The sequence below is a fragment of the Hippichthys cyanospilos genome, chromosome 16, assembly GCF_059441005.1.
Source record: "Hippichthys cyanospilos isolate Australia breed blue-spotted pipefish chromosome 16, RoL_Hcya_1.0, whole genome shotgun sequence".
Taxonomy (NCBI): Eukaryota; Metazoa; Chordata; class Actinopteri; order Syngnathiformes; family Syngnathidae; genus Hippichthys; species Hippichthys cyanospilos.
The window spans coordinates 18,950,868-18,963,109 of NC_142384.1; the positions used below are offsets into that span (position 1 = coordinate 18,950,868).

The window sequence follows — 12,242 nt, forward strand, 5'->3', positions numbered from 1 at the left end:
TGCGCGCCCTGCCATTGGCTGGCAACCGGGATAGGCGCCGGCAGGCCTGCGACCAGCGTGGCGCGGCAAATGGATTCAATACTAAAGGGTGACACCTAATCCAAATGTCCCAGGACCTGAGACGTAGCGAATTGTGACGCGAGCCGAGAAACCAAGCCAAGAGCCAGTGGGCCCTCTTAAAATCAGCAACGGCTGCTCATTACTGCCTGACGGCGCTCATTCCCCATCGCAAACGCGATGCGACCTCGATGCGCGCGTACCGCGCGGCGAGGCCCCGCGCGGCCGAACCTTTGATTGGGTAGTCACCAAGACGGCGGGCGGGAGCGTTTCGCAAACCCCTTCGTCGGAAGGCGGCGCGCCGCTCGGGCCCGCGCCAGCGTCGGCAAGTCGTCTTCGAAGCCGGGCTTTTGAGCTCGCCGGGGTCGAGTTTAAAGAGCGGACGGCGCCCGGGCGGTCTTCAAAGCGCGCCGGCCTTATTTGCTCTCAGGTGGCGGCGCTGCGAGACGAGGCGGACCGAGAGAGGACGCGCTCCAGGAGGAAGATAGCCGAGCTGGAGGACGCGCTCAGGTACCGGGAAAACAAACCCGAGCGTCTCCGCGCGTGTCCCGGCGCCGCGTCCGGACGGGAGGCCCGCTCGGCTTCTTGGTCCGCTTTTCTGACGTAGTCCAGATGGAGCTGTTTTCCAGCTCCATCCTTTTCTTCTCGCCGTCCCTTACCTGTTTGCTTCTCTTATGCAAACTAGCGCCGCCGCATCCGTCGGGGTTTTCGCTTGCCGTTACCATAGCAATAGCATGCGCTACGAAGCAGGGTGAAGGCGCGGAGTGCGCCCAACGTGGGATTTTGCTTCGCTCGCATCCGGCCTGTCCTTTTCCCGGATGGCGCCGGCCGCCGTTTGTCGGCTCGCCTTATTGGCCGCTCGGGAAAAGCGGACGCGCGTCGGCCACAGAGCGCGCGTACGGCCTTCGTGCTTTGAAACCAATCTCCTCGCCGCTCATCAAACTGGATAAAAACGCCATTGCCATCCGGACTCATTAATGACTCCAGAGTACACTAAATTGGCAAAGGGAAGTTTGGGGGGCCAGAAAAATCCTTTTGGTTCGATGTCCGACGCGAGAGAGACCAAAATGACGCGAGTCCATAAAGGGAGGCGATCCCTTTCCTTTTGAAATCCTCGGCCCGCTTTCCTTTTTGATGTTCTCCCTCCCCTAGCGCGCACACTCGCCAGCCCGCTAAGGACGGATGATTGCCGAGCGCCCCCTTTCCAGAAACGTCCGCCGGCCCCCCGGCCGAGCTTCGCGCCCCTCCCCCGTCGTCCGATATTCGCCGGTCCCCCGGCCGTCATGCGACGCGCGCAACGGGATCTGGGAACGGGACAAATGTTTCCGTGCCGGCGGCGGCGTCACCCCGCCCCCCCCGTTTCGTCGCGTGACCGATCGCCGCCCGACGACGTACGCTCGGTCCGGGCGTAGCAAAAACGACGCGTCTCGGAAAATGGGTTTGGACCCAGAAGATGGCGGCGCATGAAATTGAGCGGTTCCGCCTTCAAATACATGAAGATGGCTCCGCGGCGGAGCGTTTGTCGGAGCGATAACGAGTCGATTGCCGCGCAAAACAACAAAGGCGGGCCCGACGCAATCCGCGGCTGAATTTTCCACCTCGGGGTGGCGCGGACACGCAACGTCCTCCGTATCCGCCGTCAATGTGTGGTTTGCAAAGTAGAAACTAACGCGTGTTCAAGAGTAATCGAAATGAAGAAGCGGTAAGCAACAAGAGATCTAGAACGGGCTCTGCGTTTGGCAAAGGTCCTCCCAAATAAACGTAGCGGCGGCTAAAGCTTGAAAAGCGCGCTTGTCCATGATCCCTTTCTCCCCGCGAGCTTTGATTAAGCCGAACATCTGCCGGGACGCTTTCGCCCGCTCGACCCGCCCCGCAGCAAGGAAACGAAAAGACGGATTCCGACAAAGTGCGCGGGCGACCCGGGTCTCGGGTCGTTTCAACGCGGAGGCGGCGCCTAGAAAGAAATCACGCATTCAAGAGTTTTGGTTTTTCATAGCGCGCGTTGAAATTCTCGTTCCCTTCGCTTCCCCGAGCGGACTGCCTTCCATAACCCAGCAAATGATAAGCTAGGCGATATAACCAAAACAAAAAGCAGTAACAGGGCAATCGGGGCAGGAATAGAGACCCGCAAATAAATGGCTAGACTTCCACCGGGAGCAAATTACGCGCCACGCTTCCATGACTTTTGCGCAGCGTTGCGTCAGGAAGGAAATAGTTTGGCCCTTTGGTCCCGTTCGTCCCGAGCAGGTTTTCTGCGCGTTTTGCTTTAGTTTCTCTAGCTATTTGTCTTTGCGTTAGCGTGCTCCGGTCAGCCGGAGTGAGAAGAACAAAAGGATCCAAAGGTCAAACAGCGCTGATACCTGCGCGCGTCGCGTTAACGCCAGAGACACGCAGAAGCAGCTGGAGCAGAGCCGGGAGAATGAGAGGGCGCGCCGCCTGCAGGCCGCCGCCGCGCTGGAGCAGTCGAGGACGCGGCTGAAGCCGGCCTCCGAGGAGGCCCTGGCCCCACTCCGGCTACGGGTCCGAGTGTCCGTTGGCTTCGGCGGCGCGGCCGGGGGTCGGGGGGCGCCCGGGACTTCTCCGGCCTCCTTCCGATCTCGGTCTTTGCGGGCGCAGCCCTTTACGTCTGCCGAACTGTCTTTCAGGTGGACAAGGCGGAGGAGGACCTGCGGCGCTCCAGATGTCTCCTGGAAAAGCAGGCCAAGGAGTTTGCGCTGCAGCTGGAGGCCCTCGAAGAAAAATCCCAGCGGCAGGTCTGCGTTACGGCTCGCTTTCCTTCCCCGCGGCCTGACTGGCATCCCGGCGGGAACCCCTCGGTCCCTCCAAAAGTCCCACTCTCTTCGGATAAGGGCCGCGTTCGGAAGGGTTCCCTTTAGGGAAGGGCCCGCCGTAACCCAGTTGGGCATATGCGCCACGCGAGGCCCTCGCCCGATGCTCCCGCGTGGATCCGAATGAGAGTCGTAGGACGCCGATCGCCAATATCGGAATCAAAAAGTAAAAAAAGAATGGCGTTTCGCACGCTTCCTTAGCGTCGGGCTAAAAGGGAGGGCGATGCCTTTGTTTGAAACGCGTGCGGCGTCGCTTGGCGGCTTTCAACCTGAAATGGCCGGAAACAGCCGCGGGAGGAAGCCGCGCCGGCGCCGGCGCTCGGCTTCTTTTTCAAAAGGGGATTTTCCCCGAGAAAAGAGCCACGCGAATGTGCGGCCGCCCGGCTGCGTGCGGCGCTTCTCACGAGTGCCTTTGCGACATACGCGCGCCTCGCCCGCCCCTTCCCATTCGTCCGTCGGCAAAACGTCGACGTCGAGCGGCCGTTTGTTCCCGGAATGAAACGTGCGCGACTCAAGTCATCGCGCGCCTTTATCGCGGCTTCCCATGCCGACTTTTGCCGTTTGGAATGCAGAAGAACGTCCCGTGAGGAAAAGCTACATAATCAGTTGGAAATGGGGGGGGGGGCAGTTGACAGTATGCAGGCTACACAGGGTTAGCCACACATCGGGAAGCCTTTTGTCTTAAAAGATGAAAAGGCGGCCAGATGAAGGGCCCGTCCGCGTGACGGCGAGCGCGTGAACGCTTGTGACGCCGTCGCGCTGATGAAAGGCAAAGGAAAGATGCAAAGCGCGTGGAGATTATTCACGCCGCGCCGTCACGGCTCTTGTCAAAAACGTGAGCGGCGTGAGCGGCGTGAGCGGCGTGAGCGGCGTGAGCGGCTCACGCCGTGAGCGGCGTGAGCGGCGTGAGCGGCGTGAGGGAAGATCGCAAACTCGATGCGCGATCGGCGGGCGGGCTAAATGTGGGCTGGTCGCGGCGCCGGCCCATAGGCCGTGGGCCGGCAAACTCAAGTCTCCTCCTCCGGACGGAGGACGGAACGGCCCCGGCCGTTAGAGCGGATCTCTGGGATCCCTCCTCCCGACCAGGTAGGGTGCCGCGCAACACAATGCGCCGGGGGGATTAGCGAGCCCCGGGCCCCTGTCCCCGGGGGGGGGGGGGGGGGGGCCCGGGAAAGGCCGGACCCACCTCCCAGTAGGTGACTTGGCTCCCGCCGAACAAACTTGGGCCGGGGCCGCCAGCCGGTCGGGGCTCCCGGTCCGCACGGCGCGGGGATTATCTCCAAAGTGTCCCGCGTAGAGTATCTCGCGGACTTCCCGGCGCCTCCCCTCCAAGGAGCGTTTCTAACGGCGGGAGTTGCGGCCTAAGCCGGTTTTTCACACGCTGTCAGGCGCCTAGCATGGGGCGCCGGCTTGCGGCCGCGGCCGGATGGCCAACCCCTGCCGGCTCTCATACGCGGCCCAAGCTATACGCTCTTTGAAGAAGGCGGGGGGGGGGGGGGGGGCGGATTGGAAGAGAGCCGCGGCACCTTTAAGGCCGGGCTCTCGGGTCACGGCGTGGCGGGAGCTTGTAAAGACGCCGCCGCGCCAGGGAGCCGGGCCAACTTTTTGAAGCCTTCCCGACGTCCGGGACGGACGGACGGACGGGTTGTCATGACGACAGGCTTTGCCGAGCGCGCATTGGCCGACGGAGTCTTTCTTTGCCCGCTCGTCCAATCAGATGGCTGAGGAGCGCGCGCGGCACGAGGAGGAACGGACGCGGCTGCGAGAGCGGCACTGCGCCGAAAAGGACAGCCTCGTCCAGGAGCGCCGGCGGGAGGTGGGCGGCCTAAAGAGCCGGGCCAGGGCCGCCCTGCGGGCGCACCGGCGCCGCGACCGCGAGCGGAGGGAGCGCCACGGCCAGGTAGGGGGCCCTCCTCCGTCCCCCCCCCGTTTGCTAACCCTCCGACCCAGAAATCCCGAAGCGCCTCCTCCCGCGCCGACTTGCTGAAATGTTTTTCAAACGGGAGCCGCCTGTGTCCACCGATGGCGGGGGTCAAAAACAAAACCTCTTTGTGGGCCGGCCGGCCGAGCTCCTGTTTTGTTTGCGGCGGATTATCGGGCGGCGTGTTAGCCCGCCCCTTCGGTCGGCGTCGCCCGGTCCCGGGTCGCGGACGCTCAGCCTTCTCCTTCATCGGAGGAAGGAAAGTCTTTTTCAAAATAGCTTTCCCAAGCGGGATCATGAGAAAATGCGAATGCTTTTATTCTTTTAAATTGGGACGCTTTTGTCTTAAAAAGCGCCGCGGATGGAGCGATATCGCCCAAAGGTCTCTGAAACGTGCAGCAGGCACCCCCGGCGCCGTTTTCGCATTTGGGGAAATGTTCCGTTTAGCCCGCTGCCAACCGCCACGGCGGGGCGTTGCCGTCCGCGTTTCGGGGGGGGGCGGCCCCCGCTCTCCCCTCTCCGTCGTCAATTCCGAGAGTCGCCCAAGCGGCAAAGGTCCTCGGGGCCGCCCTCCTGGATGTGGGGGATACGCGGCGGGCCGGGCCCCATCCTGCCACGTGGCCGTTCGGTGATCCGCCGGCGTAAAAGACCATCGTTTGGATGCGTTTATGCGAGGAGAGCCGGCTTCCTTTGGAACACGTTTGCGGCGCCTTTCCCTTCCAAAGGGACGAAGCCGCGGCATCGTCGCCGTTACTTGGAAATAAGGCGCAAAATGTCTGGGCGCGGCGCGCGGCAGGAGCGCCGGAACACGCCGGAGCCGCGTCGGCCACGTCTCAAGCGAAAAGCGGCAAAACGAGAACGGCGACCGACGGGCCGGAAACGGGGAAACGCCTCTGTTCTCGGCGAACAAAGGCTTCAAAGCTTCCGCGGAAACGTCGGCGCTCAGTTTTCTCCTGTAATCATTTCTCGTCAAAGTGGGCGCCGCGCGTTCATCAAACAGAGCGGCGCCGCGCCCTCGGACCAAATAAGGATGCCGTCAGTTTTTCAAAGCCTTTCAATGCCGGCGATGGCACAAAGACGCGCGAGGCGCCGGGCCGGACGCGCGGCGCGGCAATTTGTCCGACCGCGCTCTCGGATCGGCCGTCGGCGTCGCCGTTCCATCAGGTGAGCGCGTGCCATCGGCGCGCCGTTTAGGACGAGGCGGCGGGTTGCGTCTGACCGACCGCATTCGTGAGCCGAGGAATACCACCGTTCGTCATCCGTTATTCAAATTCGGATGCGGCTTCTTGTACATTTGATGAGCTGATTTTTCGGGCCGTATTGCCTTAACACGGTCCAACAAACGACTTCCCGGGGAGCCAAGAAACACGGGCAAAAATAAGAATAGTTTTGGGCCGCCGTCAGAATCTGTCGGAGCGGTCGCCCTCACGGCGCCCCCCCCGGCCCCGAAGCGGACGTCCGCCGCTTGACGCCTCACCCGCGCCCGCGATCTCCGCAGAGCGTTTGCGAGCTGGAGGCCCGGTTGCGCCGGGAGCTCCGGGAGGCCGACGGCCGGCGCCTCCGGCAGCTGGCCCGGCTGGACGCGCTCCGCCGGGAGGAAAGGCGACGAGGCGAGCTGGAGCGGGAGACGCTGCGCCGCCGGCTGACGGAGATGCGCGCCCACGCCGACGAGGTGAGCCCCGGCCCGGGAGGCGGGGTCCAAGCCGCGAGGAACCGTTGACCTTTTTGAAGGCTCCTTTTTTGGCCCGGCCTCGCCAGGGGGACCCGAGCGCTGGCTCCATTCCGCCTTTTTGTCTTCTTTTTGCTTTCGGATCCGTCAAAGCGCCTGATCCGAGCCGTCTTTCGGTCTGGGAATGTGGAGCCCGTTCCAAGTGCGTAAGGTGGAAGCGGGACAGTAGTAGCTAGCAGCTACTTTGACATTTTAGATATATATACTGTATATATATAAAGAGATTGTTTTCAGCATCCTTACTTGCGAGCGTAGGCGTCTTGAAAATGTAAAGAAAAATCGGCACATTTTTTATGCCCCCCCTCCACACTTTCTTTCCAAATTCGACTCGGGGAAAACTCGCAACTTTGCCGCACCCCGATTAGGCCTCCCTCAGATGTGTACTGACCGCATCCCCCTTTTTGCTAAGCTGAAATTGCTGCTTCTTTTTGAAAAGGCTGTCCTCCGCAGTCCGCCGCGTTCTTAGAAGCCGGGCCGGGCCAGGTTTTTTTTTTTTTTTTTCAAACGCATCTTCCAGATCCTGGAAAAAAGGCCAGAGAAATCCATTAAGTCCACGAACGGATTGTCATCAAAGGCCTTTAAACGGGGTGGGGGGGGTTGGGAGTAAAATAATGAGAAGCAGAATATCAGAGAAGATAAGAAGACGGCCGTTCCCGGCTTTTGAGTTGACAGAGAAAAGGGATGGCGAGGAGAAGGTGTGCAGGGAGGGGCTTTTTTTAGCTATTGCCATTGAACTTTATCTTTGCAAGTGTGCGTGCGTGCGTGCGCGCTTCTCCAATCTGACAGGCCTGTGAAGCCGCCTGAGAAAGACGCCTCATCTCTGGGATACAGCGCCCGCGCCGCCAACTTCTCTTACGCATCTCCCTCCGTCCGGTGTCACAAAGTACAGTCAGACTTTGGATTTCTGCATAATGAGTCAGTCTGGCGACGCAGTCGGCGAATCGGTCCGGCCTATCGTTTTGAAAGCGAGGTCGCGCCAGCCTCCGCATTCGAGCCCGTCGGACGTCGATGCCGCCGCCGGAATCGGGATCGACGGAATTCGTTTCGCGAGGCGCGGCGGGGGGGACTTCTTTCCATTGGCGGGGGCAAAAAAAAAAAAGACTTTTTGGGCTTTGGACCGCCTCTGCTCGCAGGGACGGAGCTTTTTGTTGGAGGAGGAGGGAAAATAGCAGTTCAAAGAGTCAAAGCGAAGCTCCGCCACCCCCCAAAAAAAACATCGCACGACCGGCTCGCAGACTTTCTCGGTTGCGTTCAAAGATGGCGTCGGGCCGCTCGCCTCTGGGGGCGCCGGCCGGGAATCTTGGGTTTGAAGGGGCGGGCGGGACGGCGGGCGGGACGGCGGGCGGGCCCCCGTTTCTCGGTCCTCGCGTCGTCACATCAGGCAGACTTCCTGATCAAAGCGGCCGCAAACCAGGCCAAGCCAACACAATGCTGACCCACTTCAATCCCGCTTTCGGGATCAGCATCTTCGGACGTTTTCCAAGGATCGGCGTTCCGTTGACGTCTGCCTCCGTCTCTGTCTTTCCAGACCAACGTGCGCTTGAAGCAGATGGAAAAGGAGTACGGTCAGACGCTCGCCAGGTCCGCACAGGTAACGGCCGCTTTCATCGGCGGAAACGTCCGCGGCGCCAAATGTCACGTCTAGGCGCGCATTTAAAGGCCTTTAAAGCCACGGCGAGGATGGAGAAAGGCCACTCAGATTTGGATCTCAATAAGAAGCCGAGTCATGCTTCCGTCTCAAAGTGATGTACGGTATTAACGTCCTAATGTGCCTCTTGGAAGAAAAAAAAAAAGATTGGTCTTTTCCACTCCATTCTTGGTCACGCTTCAAAATCCGGCAGGGCTGCTGCTCCTCCACGCTCGGTCGGCCCACGGTAAACAATTATGTGTCTGGCCCAGGGCCAGCCCCCCCCCCCCCCCCCCCCCTGCCTTTCTCCGCCGCCGGCTTAAATAGAATGTTGGTTTTGGTCCGGCTTTTCATCTGGGCGCTTCAAAAGGAACTTGCGTTTTTCCGCCCCGTTCCTCTTGCGCTGTGGGAAAGGCGCGACTGGCGCTGAGCGTTCGTGGTAACCCGCTGCATATATATGCATATCTTAGCTCCTGAAGCCTTTTGCAAGCGAGGCTTTGGCCTTTCGGCCATCGGGCGTGACGTCGATCAATGGGGGGGGGGGGGCGGATCGGCCCTCAACTCCCCAGTTAACGACGCGCGGCCCGTCCGTCATTGCCGGCCGGATGCCCCTCGCGCATCTAAATCGGCCGCTTAGCAACGTGACATCGGAGCGACCCGCGGCATCTTTTGTTTGCTTCCCAACCGATCGGGGGCTCGCTCGTAAAACCGCGGGCTTTCAAAAGCCTCCGTGACGTCCCGCGCCGGTTTCGGATCGGAAATAAGTCACGGAGAAGGGGAATCTCCCGACGGAAGCCGACCCCAAACGATCGGCTTCGCCCGCCCGCCTCGTTAGTTTGGTTTCGTGCCTTTTCGGCTCCCCTTCCCGCACGGTCCTCCGCTCGCCGCGGCCCGCGGCGCCAAACGTGACAGATTTCCCGCGCGGGTCCGTTTTTCTCCGACGAGCGCTCGCCTACGCCGTCCAGGTCATCGGCGAGCTCCGGCGGTCGCTGCGCGGCTCCAAGGCGGAAGCGGACGGCCTGCGGCGGGCCCTCGGCGAGCGGCGGGAGGAGAGCGACCGGGACGGCGGCCGGCCGGCCCGCGAGGTCAGTGGCGCGTGCGCGCGCGCGCGCGCGAGCGAGCGGCTCCCTTCCCCGCCACTTTGACTTTAGCGCCGAGAAGTCGTCGCCCCCCCGCATCTTTACTATGGCCGATCTTTCTTTTATGCGCTACGGGCTCCAGCCCCGGCCGGGCGACCGGGTTAGGGTTAAAGAGAAATCCCGGGGGCCGGCCTCGGGAAGCGGAAGCGGACCGGGTGCGGCCCGCTCAATCGAGAACGGCGACGGCGCGGGATCCATCTCTTTGCTCTGTTGGCTTTTTGTCCAAATCGTCACCTTTATCAAAGCGCGTCAGCGGAAGCCGGCGCGGGGCGACGAGCCGGCTCCTCCGGATTGAGGAGCGCCGCCGCCGATGAAGCGGATCCTCGCGGGACTTTTGCATGCGTTTTCCGCGGCGTGAAACGCGGTCCGTTGTAACGGATTAGGGTTAGTTTGGGCCATTCTCTTTCTACGGTCGCTCGCAGCCGCAGAGAGAAGAAGAAGAAGGAGAAGAGCGCCGGGTTCCCCTGGTGGGCAAAGCCGGCCTTGCAAGCGCTCTTCATCGCTGCCCAAAAAACACACCCGTACGCGCACTTTTTTTTTTCTTCTTCTTCACACGTCAGCCTCAGTGTCATTAGAGGATCTAGTTAATCCAGACTTGGTAGAGACTTCTGACAGCCGGCGCTCTGCAAATATGCTCGCGCTCTTCCCCATCTTTCGCGTTGCTTGGGCCGAGGGAGGCCCGCTCGCTCGCTGACCGCCCGATGCGGAGGCGTGGCCCCCGCTGCGCTCGCCTATTTTCGCGGTCCCCCCCCCCCCCCCCCCCCCGGTCAGGACGGCCGGGATCGGCCGCTCTCTTCATATCCCGCAAAGGGTTCCGGCTCGGAAAAATGCCTTTGCGGAATGACGGCGCCAAAAGGATGGCGGCGGCGGCGCTCTCCCGCACGAAAAAGTGGCGCGGAGCGCTCCCGGGAGGCTCATTCATTTGCCGCGGCGAGCCACGCGGAAGGAAACCTGGTCCCGATGTGGCCCCGGAGCCTTTTTCGGCCCATGTTCTTTGCTCCTCCCTCAGGCCCTGCAGGAGAAGGCGGCCGTTCTGGAGAGGCGTCTGCGCAGCGCCGAGGAGAAAACGCTGGAGAGCCAGGAGGAGGTAAGGCCCGGCGAGCGGGTTGCGCGGCGCCGTTCGGGCCTCCTCCGTTTCGCAACCAAAGTTAGCCCATCCAGGTGACCCGCGTGCGTCAGGAGTACGAGGAGAAGATGAAGGGCCTGATTCCCGCCGAGCTGCGACGGGAACTGGAGGACACCATCGCCTCGCTCAAAGCTCAGGTGGGTGGCCGTCCGCCGAGCGGGAAGGGAAGGGAAGAGAAGGTGTGCGAATGCTGCCGGGAAGGCAAAGGAAAGCGCCTTCGGCAGGCCCAGAAGCAACGCTCCGCCGTTTTCTCTCTTGCGAGCTACTGCTGTGATCTTTGGGGGCTACCCGCTACCCCCGAGCGGGCGCGGCCGCGGTCACCCCTGGTCTAGCCTTTTGGGATATCGCTCGGCGCCCACGGGGTTAAGCTTGGCAAACCATTATATTGACGTGGCAGGTGCATTTCCTGGAAAGGAGGGCCGACGCCGTCCAGGAAGGCCGGGAAGAGATTTCAGCCAGCCGGGCCGGCTCTTGTTTTGGCTCGCCGTCGGGACCGGACGCGATGCCGGCGCGGCGTTTTTGCTCCTCTCACTCGGCGGGCGTGGACTTTGCAAGTGCGCCGACCGCCGCGATGACCGCCGCGCGTGCGCTTCGGGCAACTACTGCAGCTTTTACGCGACTGGATTTGCCTCTGTGAAACTGCAACAAGCTTCGTTTTGAATTTCACGTTATCGCCAGACAGGAAATAGTAGTGAATAATATGTCAACTTTGTCGGATGAACCTTTTGCCCCAATAAAAGACACGGCTTCATTTTCCGCGTCCGTGTTTTTCTTTTGCAAGATGTCGTCGATATTTTCCCCGGCGGGAGCGCGGGGGTTCGGTAACGGTAACATCCGCGAAGCGGGTTGTTGGAATTTTATTTCTAATTCAACATAAACTCAAGTTAGTAATCTGACTCCAATTTGTGACCTTACCCAACTGCCACTCATCCAACAATTTGCGCGCTCGTTCTGCAATAGAAAGGTATCAGGAAGCCGGCATTTTCACACACGAGTGGATTTATTCCTAACACACAGATCTAATACAAGCACCTGGGTCTCGGGTCCCTCTCAATACAGCCCTGTACGCCGCTGTTGCCAGCAGCAGACGTACTCTCATCCGAGTTGCCCAGCAATGAGTTATACCACACAATATGCAAATGGAACATCAACAAAGGCATCCTGGCATTATTTTATTGGCTATGTGTATACTGTTGTTAACTTTAGCTTGCTCTCATTGGTCTTTCTTCCCCTGCAGAATTGCTTGCTTACTCCTCCTGGTTTTAGTTTTCCTCAAAGTTGTTTTTCACCAGGTGCCAAGGCCATCTCGTTCCCGCGACCAGCACCGCTTGCTCTGAAACATTCCATTCTTACACTCCCTTGCACCCCATATTTTTTTGTTCACTTTACAGTCTCACACTCTCATACACAGAATGTAGCAACATCTAATGAACCACTTTAAGCTCAAACTCTTATATTCCTTTAGGGTGACGAAGCTTGTAACGGCCTTTGTTTTTGCCGCGGGCGGGCCGGGCTCGCCCCCGGTCCAACTTGGAGCCCGCCCGAGCAAAAAAACAAAGAACGTCATCGGAGGAGGAGGGATGTAAACGCCAAGGCTTCTTTGGCCTGACCCCGCCGTCATTTTCCCAAATGTCGTCGTCGGAAGGGAAGCCGCGGCGGGGGCTTGGCTTGCAGATAAACGGCAAATCAAAACGCCGTCGTGCAGCTCCTCGGATAGTTCCGATCAACCCCTACGCGGGCATTCCTCCTACTAAAGCCCCCCCCATAAATACCCTCCAGTGTATATGGGGGCATCTGACATGGCCGTTAAAAAAA

General features: G+C 60.5%; 1 protein-coding gene across 3 annotated transcripts in view; it reads left to right on the top strand.

Annotated features, from left to right (window-relative positions):
- cep112 (centrosomal protein 112) overlaps nucleotides 1–11,178 on the top strand; it is a 19,898-nt gene extending 8,720 nt beyond the window's left edge. For 2 of the 3 annotated variants that reach the window (XM_088436187.1, XM_088436188.1), the window contains exons 12-21: nucleotides 488–567; nucleotides 2,442–2,577; nucleotides 2,703–2,810; nucleotides 4,603–4,785; nucleotides 6,305–6,478; nucleotides 8,064–8,126; nucleotides 9,128–9,247; nucleotides 10,311–10,388; nucleotides 10,463–10,564; nucleotides 10,825–11,178. In XM_088436187.1, coding sequence (XP_088292313.1) covers nucleotides 488–567; nucleotides 2,442–2,577; nucleotides 2,703–2,810; nucleotides 4,603–4,785; nucleotides 6,305–6,478; nucleotides 8,064–8,126; nucleotides 9,128–9,247; nucleotides 10,311–10,388; nucleotides 10,463–10,564; nucleotides 10,825–11,064 — 1,284 coding nt within the window. In that variant the 3' untranslated portion in view covers nucleotides 11,065–11,178. The remainder of the gene's footprint in view (nucleotides 1–487; nucleotides 568–2,441; nucleotides 2,578–2,702; nucleotides 2,811–4,602; nucleotides 4,786–6,304; nucleotides 6,479–8,063; nucleotides 8,127–9,127; nucleotides 9,248–10,310; nucleotides 10,389–10,462; nucleotides 10,565–10,824) is intronic. The other variant, XM_088436189.1, reaches the window with a different exon arrangement.
- Nucleotides 11,179–12,242: the final 1,064 nt, after the last annotated feature.